Source organism: Pristis pectinata, chromosome 9 (assembly GCF_009764475.1).
Source record: "Pristis pectinata isolate sPriPec2 chromosome 9, sPriPec2.1.pri, whole genome shotgun sequence".
NCBI classification, from domain to species: domain Eukaryota; kingdom Metazoa; phylum Chordata; class Chondrichthyes; order Rhinopristiformes; family Pristidae; genus Pristis; species Pristis pectinata.
Genome location: NC_067413.1, coordinates 56024947 through 56045854, shown reverse-complemented (window position 1 = coordinate 56045854; position 20908 = coordinate 56024947). Strand labels below are relative to the sequence as shown.

General features: G+C 42.9%; 1 protein-coding gene across 9 annotated transcripts in view; it reads right to left on the bottom strand.

Annotated features, from left to right (window-relative positions):
* LOC127574141 (TPR and ankyrin repeat-containing protein 1-like) overlaps positions 1 to 20908 on the bottom strand; it is a 221543-nt gene that overhangs the window by 54517 nt on the left and 146118 nt on the right. For all 9 annotated transcript variants that reach the window (XM_052022874.1, XM_052022876.1, XM_052022879.1 and 6 more), the window contains one exon: positions 16210 to 16342. In XM_052022874.1, coding sequence (XP_051878834.1) covers positions 16210 to 16342 — 133 coding nt within the window. The remainder of the gene's footprint in view (positions 1 to 16209; positions 16343 to 20908) is intronic.

The following is a 20908-nucleotide window of genomic DNA, read 5'->3' as shown; positions in this document are numbered from 1 at the left end:
GGACCTGTTTCCATGCTGTAAGACTCTACATGCCTCCCAATAGCCAGCAGGAGATAAAGGAATAGACATGTTAGCCAGATCAAGGAAAGATGTAAATGCAACAGGGTTGTTGTATTGGGTGACTTAAATTTCTCCAATATTAACTGCAACTTGCTTGGTGCAAGACCTTTAGAATGGGCAGAATTTATTAGGTGTATCCAAGAGGGTTTCTCAAAACAGTATGTAAATGGTCCAACCAGGAAAGGGGCCTGGTCAGTGATTGGGGTTTCGGTGGGAGAGCATTTTGCGAACAGTGATCATAATTTTGTAAATTTTAAGATAGTTATGGATAAGTCTGGAACTCTGGGGAAAGTGCTAAATTGGGGGAAGGCAAATTACAACATTATTGTGCAAGAACTGGGGAGAGTAAATTGTGAGCAGCTGTTAAAGGGTAAGTCCACATCTGACATGTAGGACATTAAAGACCAGCTGATCAGAATTCATGATATTCCAGTGAGGAAAAAAGACAAGGATGGTAAGGTTCAGGAACCCTGCACGATGAGAGATGTTGTAAATTTAGTCAAAAAGAAAAGAGACGCATATGTAAACTTTAGGAATCTGAAATCAGACAGGACCTTAAGGAATACAAAGAAAGCAAGAAAGAAACAGGGAATCAGGAGGGCCAAAAGCAGCCATGAAATATCCTTGGCAGGTAGGATTAAGGAAAATCCCAAGGCATTTTATACATACATTAAAAACAAGAGGGTAGCTAGGGAAAGGGTAGGACTACTCAAGGACAAAAGAAGGAATTTATGCCTGGAGCCAGAGGAAATGGTTGAGGTACTAAATGAGTATCTTGCAGCGTATTCACCGAAAAGGACTTTCAGGACTTGCTCCTTGGTGAATACCAATGAAAAGTGGGCTATCAGTGTGGGATATGCTGATATTCTAGGGCTTGTTGGCATCGAGGAGGAGCAGCTGTTGGGTCTTCAAGAAAATTAAGGTAGATAGTCCCTAGTGCCTGATGGAATCTATCCCAGTTTATTGAGAGAGGCAAGGCAGGAGTTTGCCAGGGCCTTGATAGAGATCTTTGTATCCACAGGCGAGGTCCAGGAGGACTGGGGAGTAGCCAATATCGGTATTCACAGGGATCTTGGGATGCAAGTCCATAGCTCCCTGAAAGTGACAACACAAGTATTGAGTGTATTTCTGGTTGCCATATTACAGGAAGGATGTAGAGGCTTTGGAGAGGGTACAGAAGGAGTTCACCAAGATGCTGCGTGGGTAAGAGTGTAGTAGCTACTAGGAGAGGTTGAACAAACTTGGATTGTTTTCTCTGGAGCATCAGAGGCTGAGGGATGACCTGATAGATGTATATAAAATTATGAAAGGCATAGATCGGATAGATAGAGCCTCCCCCAAGACAGAAGTGTCAAATACTAGAGAACGTAACTTTAAGGTAAGAGGAGGAACATTTGAAGGAGACTTAGAAGGCAAGTTTTTTTTTTACGCAGAGAATGGCAGATTCCTGGAGGGTGCTGCAGGGGAGGATGGAGGAAGCAGAAATGAGAGTAATACTTAAAATGAATTTTGGCAGGCACATGAACATACAGGGAATGGCGGGGTATGGATAATGTAGGGGCAGGTAGTAGTAGTTTAAATTGACATCACGGCCAGCACAGACATCATGGGCCAAATGGTGCTGTACTGTTCTATGTTAATCTACTGACCTGTCTCTTCATTTGTTTTCCCAGTCCATCTGAGACAACTCCACCTTCATACCATTATTTAAGTTGAAGATAGCAGCTTGGTCCCGTGATGATCACCCTCAAACTGCATTTGGTGTTCTGTTGTAGTCAATACCTCCTAGAGGATCTTTAACCACAATATCTCTTATTAATCCTTCCCCTTTACTCATGACCAAATCTAAAATGTCGTGGTTCTGGGTGGGTTCCATAAGATACTGCTCCAAGAAGTAATCCCTGATGCACTCCACAAATCCTTCTAAGGTACCCTTGCCAGTTCAGTTCATCCAATCAATAACAGAGATTAAAATCTCCCCATCAATCTGTAGATAAAAATCTCCACTTATGCTCTACCCAATCAAGAGGTCACATTTTGAGAGCCAATTGCTAATCCTACCCATGTCTTCTTTTCCCTGCTATCATTACTTAATGAGGAAGGTATCAGAGGAGGACATTAAGGAAGGTGAAAAGGAGGAGGATGAACAGCTGGTTACATATTGATATCAATGACATGCTTAGAGAAAGGAACAATCTCATGCAATATGCATTCAGTGAATTATGTAGCAAATTAAAGAGCAGGCCTTCTAAAGCTGTGATCTCTGAATTATTTCCAGTATCACAAGCTATTGAGTATAGCAGTAGAAAGAAAGGTCAGATGAATGTGTGGCTGAAGGGATGGTGTAGGACAGTGAGCTTCACATTTCTGGATTGTTGACAATTATGATGTTGTTGCCATTACAGAGACCTGGTTGCATGAAGGACAGGACTGGCAGCTCATCGCTCCTGGGTTTCATTATTTCAGTTGTGATAGATAGGGGGTAAGAGGTGGAGGGGTTGCACTACTGATGAGGGAGGATGTCCCAGCAGCACTCAGAGAGGACACACTGGAGGGCTCATCCACAGAGGCAATTTGGGTGGAGCTCAGAAATAGGATAGGTGCAATTACGCTGATGGCCTCCCAGTAACCAGCAAGAGATGGAGGAACAGATATGTAGACAGATTATGGAAAGGAGCAGAAACAACAGGGTTGTCATAGTGGGGGACTTTAACTTCCCCAGTATTAATATCCTTAATAAATTTCCTTAATAGAAGAAGCTCTGCTGGCCGTTGATGGAGTAACAGCTACTTGCTGCAGCTCTCACTATAGCAAACCACTTCAACCCGATTTGAAATCCTTCCTTTTCACCCTTGGTAGTAAATTTAAACGCGATTTTATCTTATTATGAATACAAGGGGTGCTAAGGCTATGAAAACCACTAAGGAAGATGTTCCTCCTGCAACTCTGGAAGCTATTTTCGAGCAGCTTCAACAACTTAATGCCAAATTCGACTCTTTTCAAAGAATCCTGGAAGATCATGAAGGACAAATTAAAGTGAACAAAGCCTCTCTTTCGGTTTTGGATGGGAAAATTGATGACTTACAGAACCTTTGTAAAAAGCAAGCCAAAGACAATGAAAGATTAAAGCTGAAGATTACTGATTTAGAAAACAGAAGCAGAAGATCCAATCTCCAAATTCTAGGATTACCAGAAAAGACTGAAGGTAATCAACCTACCGAATTCTTTGCAAAGTTTTTGACTCAGTTATTTCCTGGTTTTCTAGAATCTTTGCCTAAGCACACAGAATATCTTTTTTTAAACTTCCTACGCAAGTCAAACCCAGATCAGTCATCATCTCTCTCCATGACTTTCAAACTAAGGAGCTTCTAATACGGAAAGCATGTCGTAGAGGAATGATTAACTATCAAGATTGTCAGATCAGAATCGTTGAAGATTACTCACCCGAGATTATGAAGGAACGGGTTAAATTTAAAAAGGTTATGTCAGATCTGTATCAGAAAGGGCACAAGCCATCACGTCGCTTCCCTGCAAGACTCAGAATCACACTGAAAAATGGCTCGCAAAAGTGGTTTCAATCGTCTGAAGAAGCCCAGATTTTTCTGGAAACTCCCACTGAATGATTTCATATTCCTCGCTATGAGCATTTTGTTTTCTATTTTTTTTCATTTTTTTTTATAGTAATCACTTTGGATGATTATGTTTTTTGATTTTTTTGTTCTTGTTCTTGTTTTGTATCTTTTTTTCAATATAGTTTGAAATAAGAAAAAAACATGTAAAAGCTGTGCTGAACTAAGAACACTTGTTTTTTTACATTTGTAACTGTGGTTTCTTTGTTTATCTTATTGTTATGATTGGGTTGGAATTTTACTAACCTTGAAGTTATTGAGCAGAGATAATTGGGGTTAAACTGTCCTTAGGTAGGTGCCAGCTGCTTCTTAGCTGGCTTGTTCTCTTTGGGTGTTGGGGGCTGTGAACCAAATCTGTTGCTTAGTTACCTTATCTGCAACTCTACTGTAGTACTTTTTGCTGGTACATTCCAATGGTTTGCTCATTATTCTCTTTTTACCTACAATTAAATAATATTAGAATGGATCGAGTTATTAATTTGCTTAGTTTTAATGTGAAAGGCTTAAATCATCTTTTGAAGTGAAATAAGATTTTTGCCTATATTAAAAAACTCAAAGCCTCTAATATCTTTTTATAAGAAACTCACATTTGTAACTGTGATGTTTCACGTTTTTTTAATTGATGGAATGGGCTCCAATTTCATTCTTCTTTTCAAGCTAAATCTAGAGGGGTTTCAATTCTTATAGATAAGACAGTTTCATTTGATCAACATAAGGTAATAACTGATACTAATGGTCATTTCATTATAGTATCAGCAAAAATAAATAATAGACCAATGGTATTGGCTAATATTTATAATCCAAATACGGATGACCAAGGATTTTTTGAATGATTTTTTTCACTCCTACCAGATTTGAATTTTTACTCTTAGGAGGAGATTTTAATTGCTGGTTAGATTCCAAACTAGATAGGTCATCCACTAAATTAGCTGCTCCTAATAAATCAGCTTTATTTCTTCAATCGTTTTTAATGAAAACTGGTGCCACTGACGCCTGGCGTTTTTTGCACCCAGAAGATAAGGAATATTCTTTTTACTCTCATGTTCACCATACATATTCCAGGATTGACTACTTTTTTATTGATAATCAAATGATTTCATCAGTTCGATCCTGTGACTATAAAGAGATTGCTCTTTCAGATCATACTCCCGTGCTCCTATCTTTAAATCTCCCTGGGCTCCCTCAGACAAACAGATTTTGGCGTTTTAACCTAACCTTGTTATCTGATAAAAAATTTTTTAAATTTATGGAGAAACAAATTACTCTCTTTTTTAAAGAGAATTCGTCAGAAGAGATTTCTAGTCTTATTATTTGGGATGCTTTTAAAGCCTTTATTAGAGGTCAAATTATTTCTTATATGGCAAGCATTAGGAAAAAAGCTAACAGAGAAAGAGCCGATCTAGTTAATCAACTGAAACTATTAGATCAAAAATACGCTTTGGATCCAGATCCGGCTTTATATAAAAGGCGAGTTGAAACTATAACTAAATATGATCTTCTTTTAACATATCCAATTTAAAGCCAACTTTTAAAAGATAAAAGTCAATTTTATATTCATGGAGATAAAACAGATAAATTACTGGCTAACCAATTAATAATCTCCAGAGCTAGACAGCAAAATAAAGAAATTTCGAAAGCCAATGGTGAGAGGACAACTGATCTTTTAGAAATAAATGATACTTATAGAGAATTCTATTTTAAACTTGACAGTTCTAATTTTCCTAAAGATAATACTGTAATGAATAATTTATTTGACCAATTAAATGTTCCTATGCTTTCTACTGAAAACTGAAAACAGTTGGATCTTCCTATTACATATGAGGAAATTGCCGAGGTTGTGCGACCTTTACATTCTGGAAAGACTTGGGTCCTGATGGATTTCCTGGAGAATTCTATAATGCCTTTTCCTCTTTGCTTATACCTCATTTATGTGCTCTTTTTCCTCTGAATAATCTGGTACCATTCAATATTAACATTCCTTTTAAAATTGTAAGAAATCATTTTACCTATCTGGGGGTGTCAATTACTAAAAATTATAAACATTTATTTAAAGAAAATTTTTTCACCTTACGCACTATGTGAAAAGGGTTTTATCAAATTGGTCTCCCCTTTCTATATCATTGATTGGCCAAATTAATGCTATTAAAATGAATATTTTACCTAAAGGTATATATCTATTTCAGGCTTTACCTGTTTTTATTCCTTTCTTTGACTCTCTTGATTCAATTACATCTTCCTACATATACAATAATAAACATCCTAGACTAAATAAAGTCCACCTTCAGAATGTTAAAAAGAACGGAGGTCTAGCCTTACCTAACTTTAGGTTTTATTACTGGGCAGTTAATATACGAAATCTTACGTTTTGTTTACATTACATTAATCAAGAGGCTCGTCCAGTATGGGTTTCTTCGGAAGTTAACTCTGTTAAAAAATTTTCTATTATTTCTCTGCTTGGTTCTTCACTTCCAATATCATTAAATAAACTAACAGATAATTTAGTAGTTAAACGTGCTTTGAGGATTTGGTTACAATTTAGAAAATATTATGGTTTATTGAGTTTTTCTTTGTCCAGTCCCATTTTCTCGGATTACTTTTTTAAACCTTCTATGACTGATGTAGTTTTTAAAGAGTGGGACAAATTAGGTATTACTTGTTTTCAGGATCTGTTTGTTGGAGGTAACCTTTCTTCGTGTCTACCAAGTATAATTTACCAAAAACTCATTTTTTCCAAATTTTTTACAAATTAGAGATTTTCTTCGATCTCAATTACATTATTTTCCTATGAGTCCTGATAAAAATTTACTAGATGAAATCTTTAATTTGAAACCCTTTCACGATGGCTCAATATCTAATATTTATGACAGGTTACTAGGAATGAGTAAAGTGCCACTAGATAAAATTAAAAACGCTTGGGAACGAGATTTGCAGATGTCAATTTCTGAGGAAACTTGGAATGAAATTTTCAAATTGGTTAATACTTCAACATTATGTGCCTGTCATTCTCTCCTTCGATTTAAAGTGGTCCATAGAGCTCACTTGTCTGAAGATAAACTATCCTGTTTTTATTCTGATATATCTCCTTACTGTGACAAATGTAATAACGGAGTGGCTTCTCTAATTCACATGTTCTGGACGTGTCAGAGTCTTAAAAAATATTGGACAGAGGTCCTTCAAACTTTCTCTGTACTTTTCAAAATAAATATAACTTTGAAGGCTTCTGATTTACACATTCTGGCTTTTATTTCTCTTATAGCCAGGAGAGCTGTATTGCTTAAATGGAAGGAAGTTACTTCACCTACTCATGCTCAGTGGTTATGGGATGTTATGTCACACCTGAATCTAGAGAAGATTTGTTGTTCAGTTTTTGAATCTAACTTAGACTTTCAAACCCTGTGGGGACCTTTTTTGAATTATTTTCAAAATCTCTGATTTGGTGACTAAAATGCAGATATTGGCTGACACGGTTACATTTTAAGGGTTTTTCCTTGTTTTTTTCTATCAAACAGCTTCGGTTTTTGGTAGTTGGAGTATATTTTTTATAATAAAATATTTCAATTTTTTTTCTTTATTAACTATTACATGTGATTATTAATTTAGAGTATTGTGATCTTAAGTATGATTTAACACAACGTATTCAGTCGTATTTTTACTCTCTTTCTTGATGCATGTACTCTGTATTTTTTTCATGGATTTAATAAAAAATATTGTAAAAGAGAAAGAAGCTTAGAATCGGCAGGATTTCTTCAGTGCATCCAAGGGGGTTCTTGAAACAGTATGTGGGGAGTTCAACTAGACAAGAGATCATACTGAACCTAATTTTGGGAAATGAGCTAGGACAGATGACAGACCTGATAGAGGGTGAACATTTTGGGAATGGTGACCCCAACTCATTATGTTTCAAGATAGTTATGAGTAAGGATAAATTTGTACCCTTGCAGGAAGGTACTAAATTGGAGGAGGGGAAATTACGACAGGATAGGACAGGAGCTAAGGGGCTTTGATTGGGAGCAGCTGCTGTCGGACAAGTCAGTCTGATATTTGGGAGTTGTTTAAAGACCAGCTGCTCAAAGTTCATGATCAGCATTTTCCAGCAAGGATTAAAGACAAGGATGGTAAGGTATGGGAATCTTGGATGTCCCAAGAGGCCCTAAATTTAGTCAGGAAGAAAAACAAAGCATATGTAAGGTTTAGGAAGCTAAAATCAGACTGGGCCCTTGTGGAATATGAAGATAGCAGGAAAGTGCTCAAGCAGATTAGGAAGGCTGAAAGGGGCATGAAATGTCCTTGGTGAGCAGGATCAAGGAAAATCCCAAGACATTTTATACTTGCATTAAGAAAAAGAGGATAACTAAAGAAAGGGAAGGTCCACTCAAGGATAAATGACGAAATTTGTACTTGAAGTCAGAACAAGTGGCTGAGGTACTAAATGAGTACATTGTGCTGGTATTTACCATGGAGAAAGGTTTGGAAGACAGTGAAAACAGAGTGGGCATGCCAATGTGCTGCAACATTTTGAGATTAAGCAGGTGGTATTGCTGGGTCTACTGAAAAGCATTAAGGTGGATAAGTCCCCAGGGCCTGATGGCATTATTTCCTAGACTATTGAAAGAAACAAGTGAGGAGACTTTGACAAAGATCACTAGCAACAGGCAACAACAACAGGCAAAGATCACTAGCAACAAGTTTGCAGATGACACCAAGATTGGTGGAGTTGTGGACAGTGCAAAGGACTATCAGAGAATACAGCAGGATATAGATCAGTTACCGGTAAGTGGCAGACGGAATTTACTCCGGGCAAGTGTGAGGTTTTGCACTTTGGGAGGTCAAATGAAAGGAAAAAGTACACAGTTAATGGTAGGCGCCTAAATAACTTTGAGGTACAGAGGAACCTTGGGGGTCCAGGTCCGGAGTTCACTGAAAGTGGCGTCACAATTGGATAAAGTGGTAAAGAAGGCCTGTGGCAAGCTTGCCTTTATTGGTAAGGGTGTTGAATATAAGAGTAATGAAGTCGTGCTGCAGCTATATAAAACTTTAGTCAGACCACACTTGGGAGTATTGTGTGCAGTTCAAGTCACCCCATTGTAGGAAGGATGTAGAGAATGCGAAAAGAGTGCAGAAGAGGTTTACCAGGATGCTGTCTGGATAAGAAGGCATGAGCTACAAGTACAGTTTGGACAAACTTGGGTTGTTCCCCCTAGAGCACCGGAGGCTGAGGGGAGACCTGACAGAAGTTTTTAAAAATTATGAGAGGCATAGATAATGTAGTCAGAATATTTTCCCCCAGGGTAGAAATGTCAAACACCAGAATACCTGTATTTAAAGTGAGAGGGGGAAGTTTAAAGGGGGCAAGTTTTTTTTTACACAGTAGTAAGTGCTTGGAAAGGGCTGCCGAAGGGATTGATGGCAGCAGATACAACATTGGTGTTTAAGAGGCTGTTAGATAGACACATGAATATGCAGGGAATGGAGGGATATGGACCACATACAGGCAGAAGAGAATTAGTTTAATTTGGCATTGTGTTTGGTGCAGACATTGTGGGCTGAAGGGTCTGTTCCTGTGCAGTGTTCTATGTTCTAAACTGGGATCACCATGGTTTTGAAAGATTAGATGAGGCGGAATTCTTAAAGTGCATCCAGGAGAGCTTTTTGTGCCAGTATGTAGACAGTCATACCAGGTATAGACCAGTAGTAGACCCAATCCTAGGGAATGAAGACCAGATAAGATGTACCCCAGGCTGCTGTGGGAGGCGAGGAAGGAGATTTCGGAGCCTCTGACGATGATCTTTGCATCATCGATGGAGACGGGAGAGGTTCCAGAAGATTGGAGGGTTGCGGATGTTGTTCCCTTATTCAAGAAAGGGAGTAGAGATAGCCCAGGAAATTATAGACCAGTGTCTTACTTCAGTGGTTGGTAAGCTGATGGAGAAGATCCTGAGAGGCAGGATTTATGAACATTTGGAGAGGTATAATATGATTAGGAATAGTCAGCATGGCTTTGTCAAGGGCAGGTCCTGCCTTACGAGCCTGATTGAATTTTTTGAGGATGTGACTAAACACATCGATGAAGGGAGAGCAGTAGATGTAGTGTATAGGGATTTCAGCAAGCCTTATTGAGAAAGTAAGGAGGTATGGGATCCAAGGGGACATTGCAATGTGGATCCAGACTGGCTGGCCCACAGAAGGCAAAGAGTAGTTGTTGAAGGTTCGTATTCTGCATGGAGGTTGGTGACCAGCGGTGTACCTCAGGGATCTGTTCTGGGATCCTTACTCTTTGTGATTTTTATAAACGACCTGGATGACGAAGTGGAAGGATGGGTTAGTAAGTTTGCGGATGACACAAAGGTTGGAGGTGTTGTGGATAGTATAGAGGGCTGTCACAGGTTACAGAGGGACATAGATAGGATGCAAAGTTGGGCTGAGAAGTAGCAGATGCAGTTCAACCCAGATAAGTGTGAAGTGGTTCATTTTGGTAGGTCAAGTATGATGGCAGAATATAGTATTAATGGTAGGACTCTTGGCTGTGTGGAGAATCAGAGGGATCTTGGGGTCCGAGTCATATGACACTCAAAGCAGCTGTACAGGTTGAATCTGTGGTTAAGAAGGCATATGGTGTATTGTCCTTCATCAATCGTGGAGTTGAATTTAGGAGCTGACAGGTATTGTTGCAGCTGTATAGGACTCTGGTCAGACCCCACTTGGAGTACTGTGCTCAGTTCTGGTCACCTCACTACAAGAAGGATGTGGAAGCCATAGAAAGGGTGCAGAGGAGATTTACAAGGATGCTGCCTGGAATGCGGAGCACGCCTTATGAAAACAGGTTGAGGGAACTCGGCCTTTTCTCCTTGGAGCGACGGAAGATGAGGGGGGACCTGATAAAGATGATGAGAGGCATTGATTGGGTAGATAGTCAGAGGCTTTTCCCCAGGGCTAATATGGTGGCCACAAGAGGACATAGGTTTAAGGTGCTGGGGAGTAGGTATAGAGGGGATGTGAGGGGTCAGTTTTTTACTCAGAGAGTGGTGAGTGCGTGGAATGGGCTGCCAGAAACGGTGGTGGAGGCTGATACGATAGGGTCTTTTAAGAGACTTTTGGATAGGTACATGGAGCTGAGAAAAATAGAGGGCTATGGGTAAGCCTAGTAATTTCTAAGGTAGGGACTTGTTCGGCACAGCTTTGTGGGCCGAAGGGCCTGAATTGTGCTGTAGGTTTTCTATGTTCGATCTAAGTCAGCCAAGTGCCTGTGTGCAAGCACTTTGAGGATAGTGACCATAACATAGTCAGTTTCAAAGTAGTTATGTAAAGAGATAAGGATAGTCCAGAAATTAAGGTTCTGAACTGGAGTAAGGCCAATTTCAATATCATTAGACATAACCTGGCAAAAGTAGACCGCTACTTGTAAAAAAATCTACATCTGACAAGTGGGAGTCTTTTAAAAGTGACACAGTAACAGTTCAGGGCCAACCTGTTCCCGTAAGAGTGAAGGAAAGTGATGTCAAGGGATATGAAGGATTTGATTGAAAAAAAAGGAATGGAGAACTCAAAACATCAGGAGGTCCTTCAGGAGTACAGACAGTGTAGCAGGGTTAATAAAGGAATCAGGAGGGCATATTAAGGAAAATCTGAAGGCTTAGTAGATCAAGAGCAAGACAGTAACCAGGAGAAAAATGGGGCCAATTAGGAACCAAAAGGGCAATCTGTGGGGAGCCAGAGGATGCGAGTGAGGCATTAAATGAATACTTCCCAGTTACATTCACTAAGAAGACAAAAGACATTGTAGCTGAAGATTTCAGTTAGGACAGTGAAATTCTACAGCAAGTTATGATTAAAAAGGAGGTATTAGGCCAACAAACAATCTGCTGGAAGAACTTTGAGCTGAGATACTGCTCAACCCAGAGTTCCTCCAGCAGGTTGTTTGTTGCCCCAGATTCCAGCATCTGCAGTCTCCTGTGTCTCCAGGGGGTATTAGATGTCTTAGCCTGCATAAATGTTGGAAAAATTGCCAGGGGCAAATGTGATATAACCCAGGCAAGTAAAGAGACAGATGGAACCCCGAGAGATTTTTAAACCTTTGCTGGCCACAGGTCAGGTGGCAGATGACTGGTGTACAGCAAATCTGGTACATTAGTTCGAGAAGGGCAGCAATGATAGGCCAGTTAGGCCAGGCGGTCTAACATCAGTGCCAGGGAAATTATTGGGAAGAAAATTTGGGGGCCTGGATTTATCTGCAGTGGAAAGGTTTAGATTAATCAAATGGAGGTGTGATTAGTAAATTTGCCAATTACATGAAGATTAGTAGTGTGGTGGATAGCAATGCAGGTGGTCTAGAGTCAAAGAACAATACAGCACAGATATGGGCCCTTTGGACCAACGAGTCCATGCCAACCATGTCGTCCACTTAGCTAGTCCAAATTTCCTGTGTTCGGCCCATATCCCTCCAGACCCCTCCCCTCCATGTACCTATCCAAGTGATTCTTAAATTATACTATTGTACCTGTATTAACCACTTCCTCTGGCAGCTCATTCCCTGTACTCACCAACATCTGCATGAAAAAGTTGCCCCTCAGGTTCCTTTTAAATCTTTCCCTCTCACCCTAAACCTATGCACCCCTAGTTTTGGATTCCCCTACCCTGGGGAAAAGACCTTATCTATCCACCTTATCTATGCCTCATAATTTTCAACACTTCTATAATGTTGCCCCTCATTCTCCTTGGAATAAAGACCTAGCCTGGCCAACCTCTCCCTATAACTCAGGCCATCGAGTCCTGGCAACATCCTCGTAAATCTTTTCTGCACTCTTTCCAGTTTAACCACGTCTTTCCTATAACAGGATGACCAAAAATGTACACAGTACTCCAAGTGCAGCCTCACCAACGACTTACACAACTGCAACATAATGTCCCAACACCCATACTCAATGTCCCTACTGATGAAGCCAGCGGGTAAAACACCTTTTTCACAATCCTGTTTACCTGTGATGCTGTTTTCAACAAACTATGTACTTGTACTCCTAGGTCCCTCTGTTCCATTACACTCCCTAGTGCCCTACCATTTATAATATAAGTCCTACGCTGGTTTGACTTACCAGAATGCATCACCTCACACTTATCTGTATTGAAATCCATTTGCCACTCCTCGGTTCACATCCCCTACTGATCAAGATCCCCCTGTAATCTACAATAACCTTCTCCACTACCAACAACACTTCATAATTCCCTGTCATCTGCAAACTTGCTGTTCAGCCTTGTGCATTTGCATCCAAATCATTTATATAAATAATGAATAACAATACTCAACTCTGATCCCTCGGCACACCAATAGTCACTGGTCTCCATTCCAAGAAACAACCTTCAACCACCACCCTCTGCTTCCTACCTCTGAGCCAATTTTGAATCCATCTAACTAGCTATCCCTGGATTCCATGGGACCTAAGCTTCCAGACCAGACTGCCATGCGGGACCTTATCGAAGGCCTTGCTGAAGTCCAAATAGACAACATCCACTACCTCATCCTCATCTACCTCTTCAAAGAACTCAAAGATTCATCAAACACGACTTCCCATGCACAAAGCCATGCTGACTCCTCCTAATCAGACTCTGTCTATCCAAAAGCTGGTAGATCCTGTCCCTCAGAATTACCTCCAGTAACTTCCTCACTACTGATGTCAGGTTGCTCAGCCCATAGTTCCCTGGCTTGTCGTTGCTACCCTTCTTAAACAACAGAACAACAATAGCCACCTGCCAGTCTTTGGGAACTTCACTAGTGGTTAATGATGAAGCAAATATATCTACTAGGACCTCCACAATTTCTTCTCTAGCCTCCCACAAAATCTGAGGATGTACTTTGTCAGGCCCTGGGGATTTATCCACCTTAATGCACTGTAAGGCATTAAGGTTGTCTAAGACTAAACCATGATATAAATTAGATGGAAAGTTGAGCGGAGCATTGGCAGATGAAACTTAATCCAAGCAAGTGCACGCTGATGCATTTTGGGAAGTCAAATAGGGGTGGGGTATAAACAGTAAATGGCAGGACACCAAGTAATGTTGAGGGGCAGAGAGACCTAAGGGTCCAAGTACATAGTTCCCTTAAAGTGGTAACAGAGGTTAATAGGATGATGGAGGAGGATATGACAGGCATGTCTTCAAAGGCCGCGGTACAGAATATAGGAGTTGGGACATTACATGCGGCACGGTAGCGTAGCAGTTAGCGTAACGCTATTACAGTGCCAGCGATCGGGGTTTAATTCCCACCGCTGTCTGTAAGGAGTTTGTACATTCTCCCCGTGACTGTGTGGGTTTCCTCTGGGTGCTCCGGTTTTTGCTCCGGTTTCCTCCCACATTCCAAAGACATTTGGGTTAGTAGGTTAACCATAGAACAATATAGCACTATACAGGCCCTTTGGCCCACCATGTTGTGCCAACCTTCAAACCACTCCTAAGACTATCTAGCCCCTTCTTCCCACATGGGTTAACATGGATGTAATTGGGCAGCGCATGCTCGTTGGGCCGGAAGAGCCTGTTACTGTGCTGCATAAATAAAGTTTAAAGTTTAATAAAAGACTTTACAAGTTAGGCCGAACTTGGAGTACGAGTGCATTTCTGGTCGCTGCACTACAGGAAGGATGTGATTGTACTGGAGATTACAAAGGGGATTCACCAGGATGTTGCCTTGATTGAATGACTTTAGTTATGGGGAGGGCTTGGACAGGCTGAGCTTGTTTAACCTAGAACGAACAAAGCTGAGGAATGATCTGTAGAAGTACATAAGATTATGAGAGGCATAGATAGCGTAGATAGTCAAAATCTTTCTCTCATCGTAGGGCTATCAAAAATAAGAGGGCCTTATTAAAAATAAGGTGAAAGGTAGGAGTTTAAAAGTGAATCCAAGAGGTATTTTTGTTTTAGACAGTGGTTTACACCTGGAACACCTGCCAGAGGATGTGGTGGAATCAGATACAATGACTATAATTAAGAGGCATTTAACTCGGCAAAGCATAAAAGGAAACAGTCCTAATGCAGGCAAATGCTATTAATGTAGATTGGCAAAAAAGGTTGACATGGACATGGTGGACCGAAGGGCCTGTTTCTGTGCTGTACGACTCTATAGTCAGCATTGTTTTGTTAGGGGTAGATCCCAATTGACCAATTTGATTGAAACAAGGGCAGTGTAGTTGATCTAGTCTAGTTAGACTTCAATAATACTTGGATAAAGTTGTACATGGTAAACTGGTTCAAAAGGTTCGAGCCCATTGGATTGAAGGCAAGTTGGCAAATTGGATCCAAATAGCTTTGGATCCAAAATTGGCTTGGGTAATAGGAGACAGAGGAAGCTTGTTTATAAGATTAGAAGCCTGTGACCAGTGATGTACCACAGGAATCAGTGCTTGGACCCTTATTGTTTGTTATATACAGAGTCATAGAGTGAAAGCATGGAAGCATTCCCTTCAGCCCGAGTCCACACTGACCATCAACTACCCACCTGCACCAATTCTACATTAATCCTACTTTTTATTCTTGCCACAGTCTTATCAGCTCCCCCTAGATTCTACCATTCACCTATATGGGGCAATTTACTGTGGCTGATTAACCTACTAACCCACATGTCTTTGGGATGTGGGAGGAAATAGGAGTACCCAGAGGAAACCCATGCAGTCACAGGGAGAATGTGCAAACTCCACACAGACATCACCCAAGGTCAGGATTAAATCCAGCTCTCTGACACGGTGAGGCAGTGTCTCTACTAGAAGGCCTTACTGAAGTCCATGCAGACTACATCAGTTAAACTGCCCTCATCAACTTACTGTGTTAGTTCTTGAAAAACCTCAATCAAATTAGCCAGATAGGATATACCACCAATAAAGCTGAGCTGCCTGTCCCTGATCAACCCCACCTTTGTAGATTGGTCCAGTCCCTTGGAATTTTTTAAAATAACTTCCCTACATTGGACTCACTGGTCTATAATTACCCACTTAACTCTAACTGCCCTTCTTGAATATAGCTATCACATTTGCTGTCTTCCAGTCATCTGACACCTTAGTTGTGGCCAGTGAAGTCTCTGTCAGGGCCTAATAAGCTCTTCCCTTGCCTCCCACAGCAGTCTTGCATACATCTCATCAGGCTCTTGAAACTTATTCATCTTTATGCATCCTTCTCTAGAATCCTGCTGTAGAATACCCCTGACCCCTTCATGAAAATTGCAACCACACTGTGTTTCCCTTTTCTTCTTCATGAATTCATCAAGTTGGTGGGTTTAAAAGCTATTTCCAGAAAAGCCTTGGTGCATTATTGCAACATCTTCTGCAGATGGTGATGAAAGTAGTGGATATTGCATGTAGCATGCAAATGCAAACAGTTAATGGGCAGGTGGGTTGACTGACAGGTAAGCAGAGAGAATTTCTGTTCCATTTCAAATGCAAGGTTTCATCCATTTTACAAGAGTGGTATTAAAAAGATGTAATCTGAAAGCTATTATCTTATAGAAACAAAGATAAATAATACTGAAATAGTGGTCACATGCCTTTCCTAATTTCTCAAGCAATTCTGCACAAAGTTTATACTCCTTTGCATTTCTCAAACACTTCAGCGACAGTTTTGGAACGTTGCATTCCAGGTAAGTCTTAGCCAGTTGGAGGTATTCCATCTGAATTTCCCTGGAAAGAAAAAAATACGTTATTCCTCTTTACAGCAAAAAAAAACTTTTACAGAAGAAACTCTTTAGTAATTCACAAAGTTTGTAAGAAAGGCTCCATCCCAAGCCCTGTACATTCACTTCAAGTTCAGTATTACTGTGTGCCAAGAAACCAATCATCAAGGTACTTTCCCTCCAAGTACTTTGGTGATTATCAGCCACAGAGAATTTATCCCTAATAATATGCAGTGTTGTGCAGTAAGAGTGTTAGGTGCATTTCAGAACGTTATCTGCTTAACTTCCAAATATACTTGCAAGTTTCCTTCTTGCACTTTAAGTCTAGGATTTCCTCATTCGCTAATGTTTCCACAGACCTCCTGGCAACATTCTTAACTATCTTATGACCAGTATACCAGTTTGAAAACTGTTGAGGGGTTCAGCCTCTCTGGGTAAAATAGCAGCAGCGGCAAGATCAGTGGCACCACAGCTAGCTCTGCTGTAAAGCAAGGTAGAGCAAAGTTGAGGAGAGCAATAGTGATAAGAGACTCTCTAGTCAGGAGCGCAGACAAGCATTTCTGTGGCCTCAAGTGGGATTCCAGGATGGAGTATGGCCTTGCTGGTGCCAGGGTCAATGATGTCTCTGAGTGGGCACAGGACATTCTGAAAGGGGAGGATCAGCAGTCAGAGATCGTGGTGCATATTGGTACCAATGACACAGACAGACAAGATCTTTGTCAAGGCCCCAGCAATCTCCTCTCATCTCTGTCAATAACCTGGGATATATCAGGCTCTGGGGACTTATCCACCTTGATGCTCTTCAGAAGACTGAGCATCATCACCTCCTTGCTCTCAAAATGCCCAATCCCATGCCCCACACTAATCTCACTATCCTTCATGCCCTCCTCCTTGGTGAGTATCTCACCCATATCACCTAACTCCAAGCATAAGTTTCTTCCTTTATCGTTTAATGGTCTACCCTCTCCCTAGTTATCTATTTGGATCGTTGGGCTCTCTTCCACAGTGGGAGGGATCTGTCCAAGAGAGATGGGTTGCACCTGAACTGGAGGAGAACCGGTATTCTGGAAGGGAGATCCACTAGTGTAACTTGGGAGGGTTTAAGCTAGGCTGGCAGGGGTTGGGACCCAAAGCAGTTGTGTGGCAGATGGGATAGTTGAGGCAAGTACAAACATTAAAGCAAGCAAGTTCAGTAGACAGAACAGGCAGGGGCTAGAGAAGGAGTGAGGAAGGTTCTGACAGACTAATCTGCATTTACTTTAATGCAAGACACCTTACAAGTAAGGCAGAGGACCTCAGGGCATGCATCTGTGTATGGGACTGGGATATTATAGCCATAACAGAAACATGGTTGAGGGAAGGGCAGGACTGGTAGCACAATGTTCCATGGTACACATGCTACAGGCAAGAGAAGAGGGAGAGTTGTTTTGTTTTAAATCAGGGAGAACATCACGGCAGTGCGTAGGGAGGATATTCTTGTGGGATTGTCCTGTGAGGCTATGTGAGTGGAACGTAGAAATAAGATGGGGATCGACACTTTGCTGGGATTGGATTATAGGCCCCCAGTAGTCCATGGGAAATAAAGGAGCAAATATGTAGGGAGTTACTGTGAGAAGTCCACATGGCTGTCACATGACAGTAAAGACAATGACCCCCGCTGACCGGAGGACAGCATTGCTCCTCTGATCGGAAGTGATACTACTGTCAATCAAGGTGCGGCTCCACCCACCCCTCAGGTGTGAGAGTACCTTTTGTCTCTGAACCTGCCTGACCATTGGTTGTGGCAGGAACCTTTGTCTTTGACTCCCACACCATTGGCTCGTTTAAATCACAACAGTGAGGCTCCACCCAGTCTCCTAGCACCATAAAAAGGGCTGCATCCCCTAGCTCTTCCTCTTTTGACAACCGCAGGAGTAGTAGTGAGACAACGCTGCAGAGATCATTGGTAAGAGTGCATCACCACATGGTCAGGGAGCGTTGCACTCAGACTCAGGGAGCGTTAAGGGCCAATGCTAGTGTGGGACAGGCATTGACGTGTTATATCCTTAAGTTGTACATTGTTATTGTGTGCTTGTTTGTATCAGTGTGTGAGTGTATTTTACCCCAGTTGCGATTTCCCTCTCGAGTTCATGATATCCTGTGTGTGAGTGAGCGTGTGTCTGTTCCCATCATTCTGTCCCATGTTTGCCTTTGTGATTAGACTAGTTTTGATCTACAAAGCTCGTGTCCTGAGTCCTTGATCCTTAAGACAAGAAAGAACGATTTCACACAACAGGAATTTGCAGGTAGAGCTGTAAGAATAATAGGGTTGTAATAGTTGGTGATTTCAACTTCCCTCATATTGACTTGGACTGCCATGGTCAGAGGGCTTGGATGGGGCAGATTTTGATAAATGTGTCCAGGAATGCTTGCTCAAGCAAAATGCAGATATCTCAACTGGAGAGGGGGCAACACTGGATTTGGAAATGAGGCAGGCTAAGTGACCCAAATGTCATTGGGGGAGCACTTTGGGACTGGTGACCATAATTCTGTTGGTTTTACAATAGTTATGGAAAAAGAAAGGACCAGTCCAAAAGTTAAAGTTCTGCATTGTGGCAAGGCAAATTTCAAAGGCATTACACAGGAACTTGCAGAGGATACTTGCAGGTAATGGAATGGCTGGCAAGTGGGCAACTTTTGAAAATGAGATACAGGGAGTTCATGGACAGCATGTTCCTGTGATAGTGACAAAGGATAGTGAGGTTCTGGTCAGGAAAAAGGAGGCGTTGTAGCAGCCCGGACCTGCAGGACTCGAACCGCCGTTGGCGGCCACGGGCGCATGCGCGGGAGCGCGACGCAGATTAATCGTGGGGCGGGCCTTCCGGTGGGGACAGCACGTCATGTCCGCTGGAGAGGCTCTCGGTTACTTTAGCGAGCGCACGTGCTTTGCTTGATTCAGTAAAGTGTGCTCCAGTCCAGCCTCCATGTTTCTGCGTTTTCTTTTCTGCCACGCGCAGCGTATGGCTACATTTGGTGACCCCGACGCTCCCAGACGGCATCTGGAACCCACGACATGAATCCCAACGACTCGCACAACGCAGTCTCATTCAAGCTCCCGACTTTCTGGGCCGCTCAGCCCCATGTTTGGTTCGAGCAGGCTGAGGCCCAATTCAGCATCAGAGGCATTGCAGCCAACGCCACGTGGTACTACTATGTGGTCAGCGTGCTCGACCAGGACATGGCAGCATGGATCATCGACTTCCTGCACTATCCACCTATGGAGGACAGGTACGTTAAAATCAAGGCACTCCTCCTCCGCACTTTCGGACTCTCCCGCAGCGAACGAGCCATGCGGCTCCTGCGTATGGACAGCCTGGGCGACCGCAAGCCATCCGAGCTGATGGATGACATGCTGGCGCTCATGGATGGCCATAAACCCTGTCTCCTTTTCGAGCAGCTGTTCCTTGAGCAACTGCCAGAGGACATTCACCGCCTCCTCGCGGGTGAAGATTTCAGCGACCCCCGCAGCCTCACAGCCAGGGCGGACATTTTGTGGCAGAGTAAGCAACGGGGAGCGGCTTCCATCTGCCTAACCATGACCGCGCAGCCTAAGGCCAAGACCCCACAACCGAAACTGCCGCGACCCACGGGGGACAAAGATGAGGGTTCGGACCAATGGTGTTTTTACCATCAGAGGTGGTGGTCAAATGCATGCCGCTGCCGTCCACCGTGTGCCTTCCCGGGAAACGCCGGGGCCGGCTGTCGCCAGTGGCTTCGACGGCTGGCCATCACAACGGCCTCCTGTTCCTCTGGGACAGTCACTCTGGGCGACGTTTCCTGGTGAACACCAGGGCCGAGATCAGCGTCCTCCCCACCACCAAACATGGACACCCATACCACGGCCCCAGGCCCCAACCTCACCGCCGCGAACGGCACCACCATCCGGACATACGGCTCGCGTACCGTCCCACTGCATTTCGGCCCCAGCTGGACCTTCACAGTAGCAGCGGTGTCGCGGCCATTACTTGGGCGGATTTCCTACAGGCCAACCGCCTTCTGGTCGACCTGAAAGGCTGGCGTTTGGTCCACGCCGAGACTTTCCAAACCTTCCAGCTCGGGGAAGCCCAGTTCCCGGTTCTTCACCTGGACTCCGTCACGCTCTCGGGTGACAAGTTCGCCAAGGTGCTGGCAGATTTCCCCTCCATCATCACCCCACAATTCTCCACTACAGGCCCCAAGCACGGCGTACAGCACCACATTCCCACACAAGGACCACCGCTGCACGCTCGGGCCCGTAGGCTGCCACCCGACAAGCTCCGCCTTGCCAAGGAGGAGTTCCAAAAAATGGAGGAGATGGGGATCACCCGCCACCCGGACAGTCCTTGGGCATCGCCGCTGCACATGGTGCCCATGTCCGCAGGAGGTTGGAGGCCTTGCGAGGACTACAGGAGACTTAACGACGCCACAACCGCCGACAGATATCCGGTGCCCCACATCCAGGACTTCATGGCCAACCTCCACGGGGCGACCATCTTTTCAAAAATCGACCTGGTCCGAGGTTATCATCAGATCCCCGTGCACCCCGACGATGTGC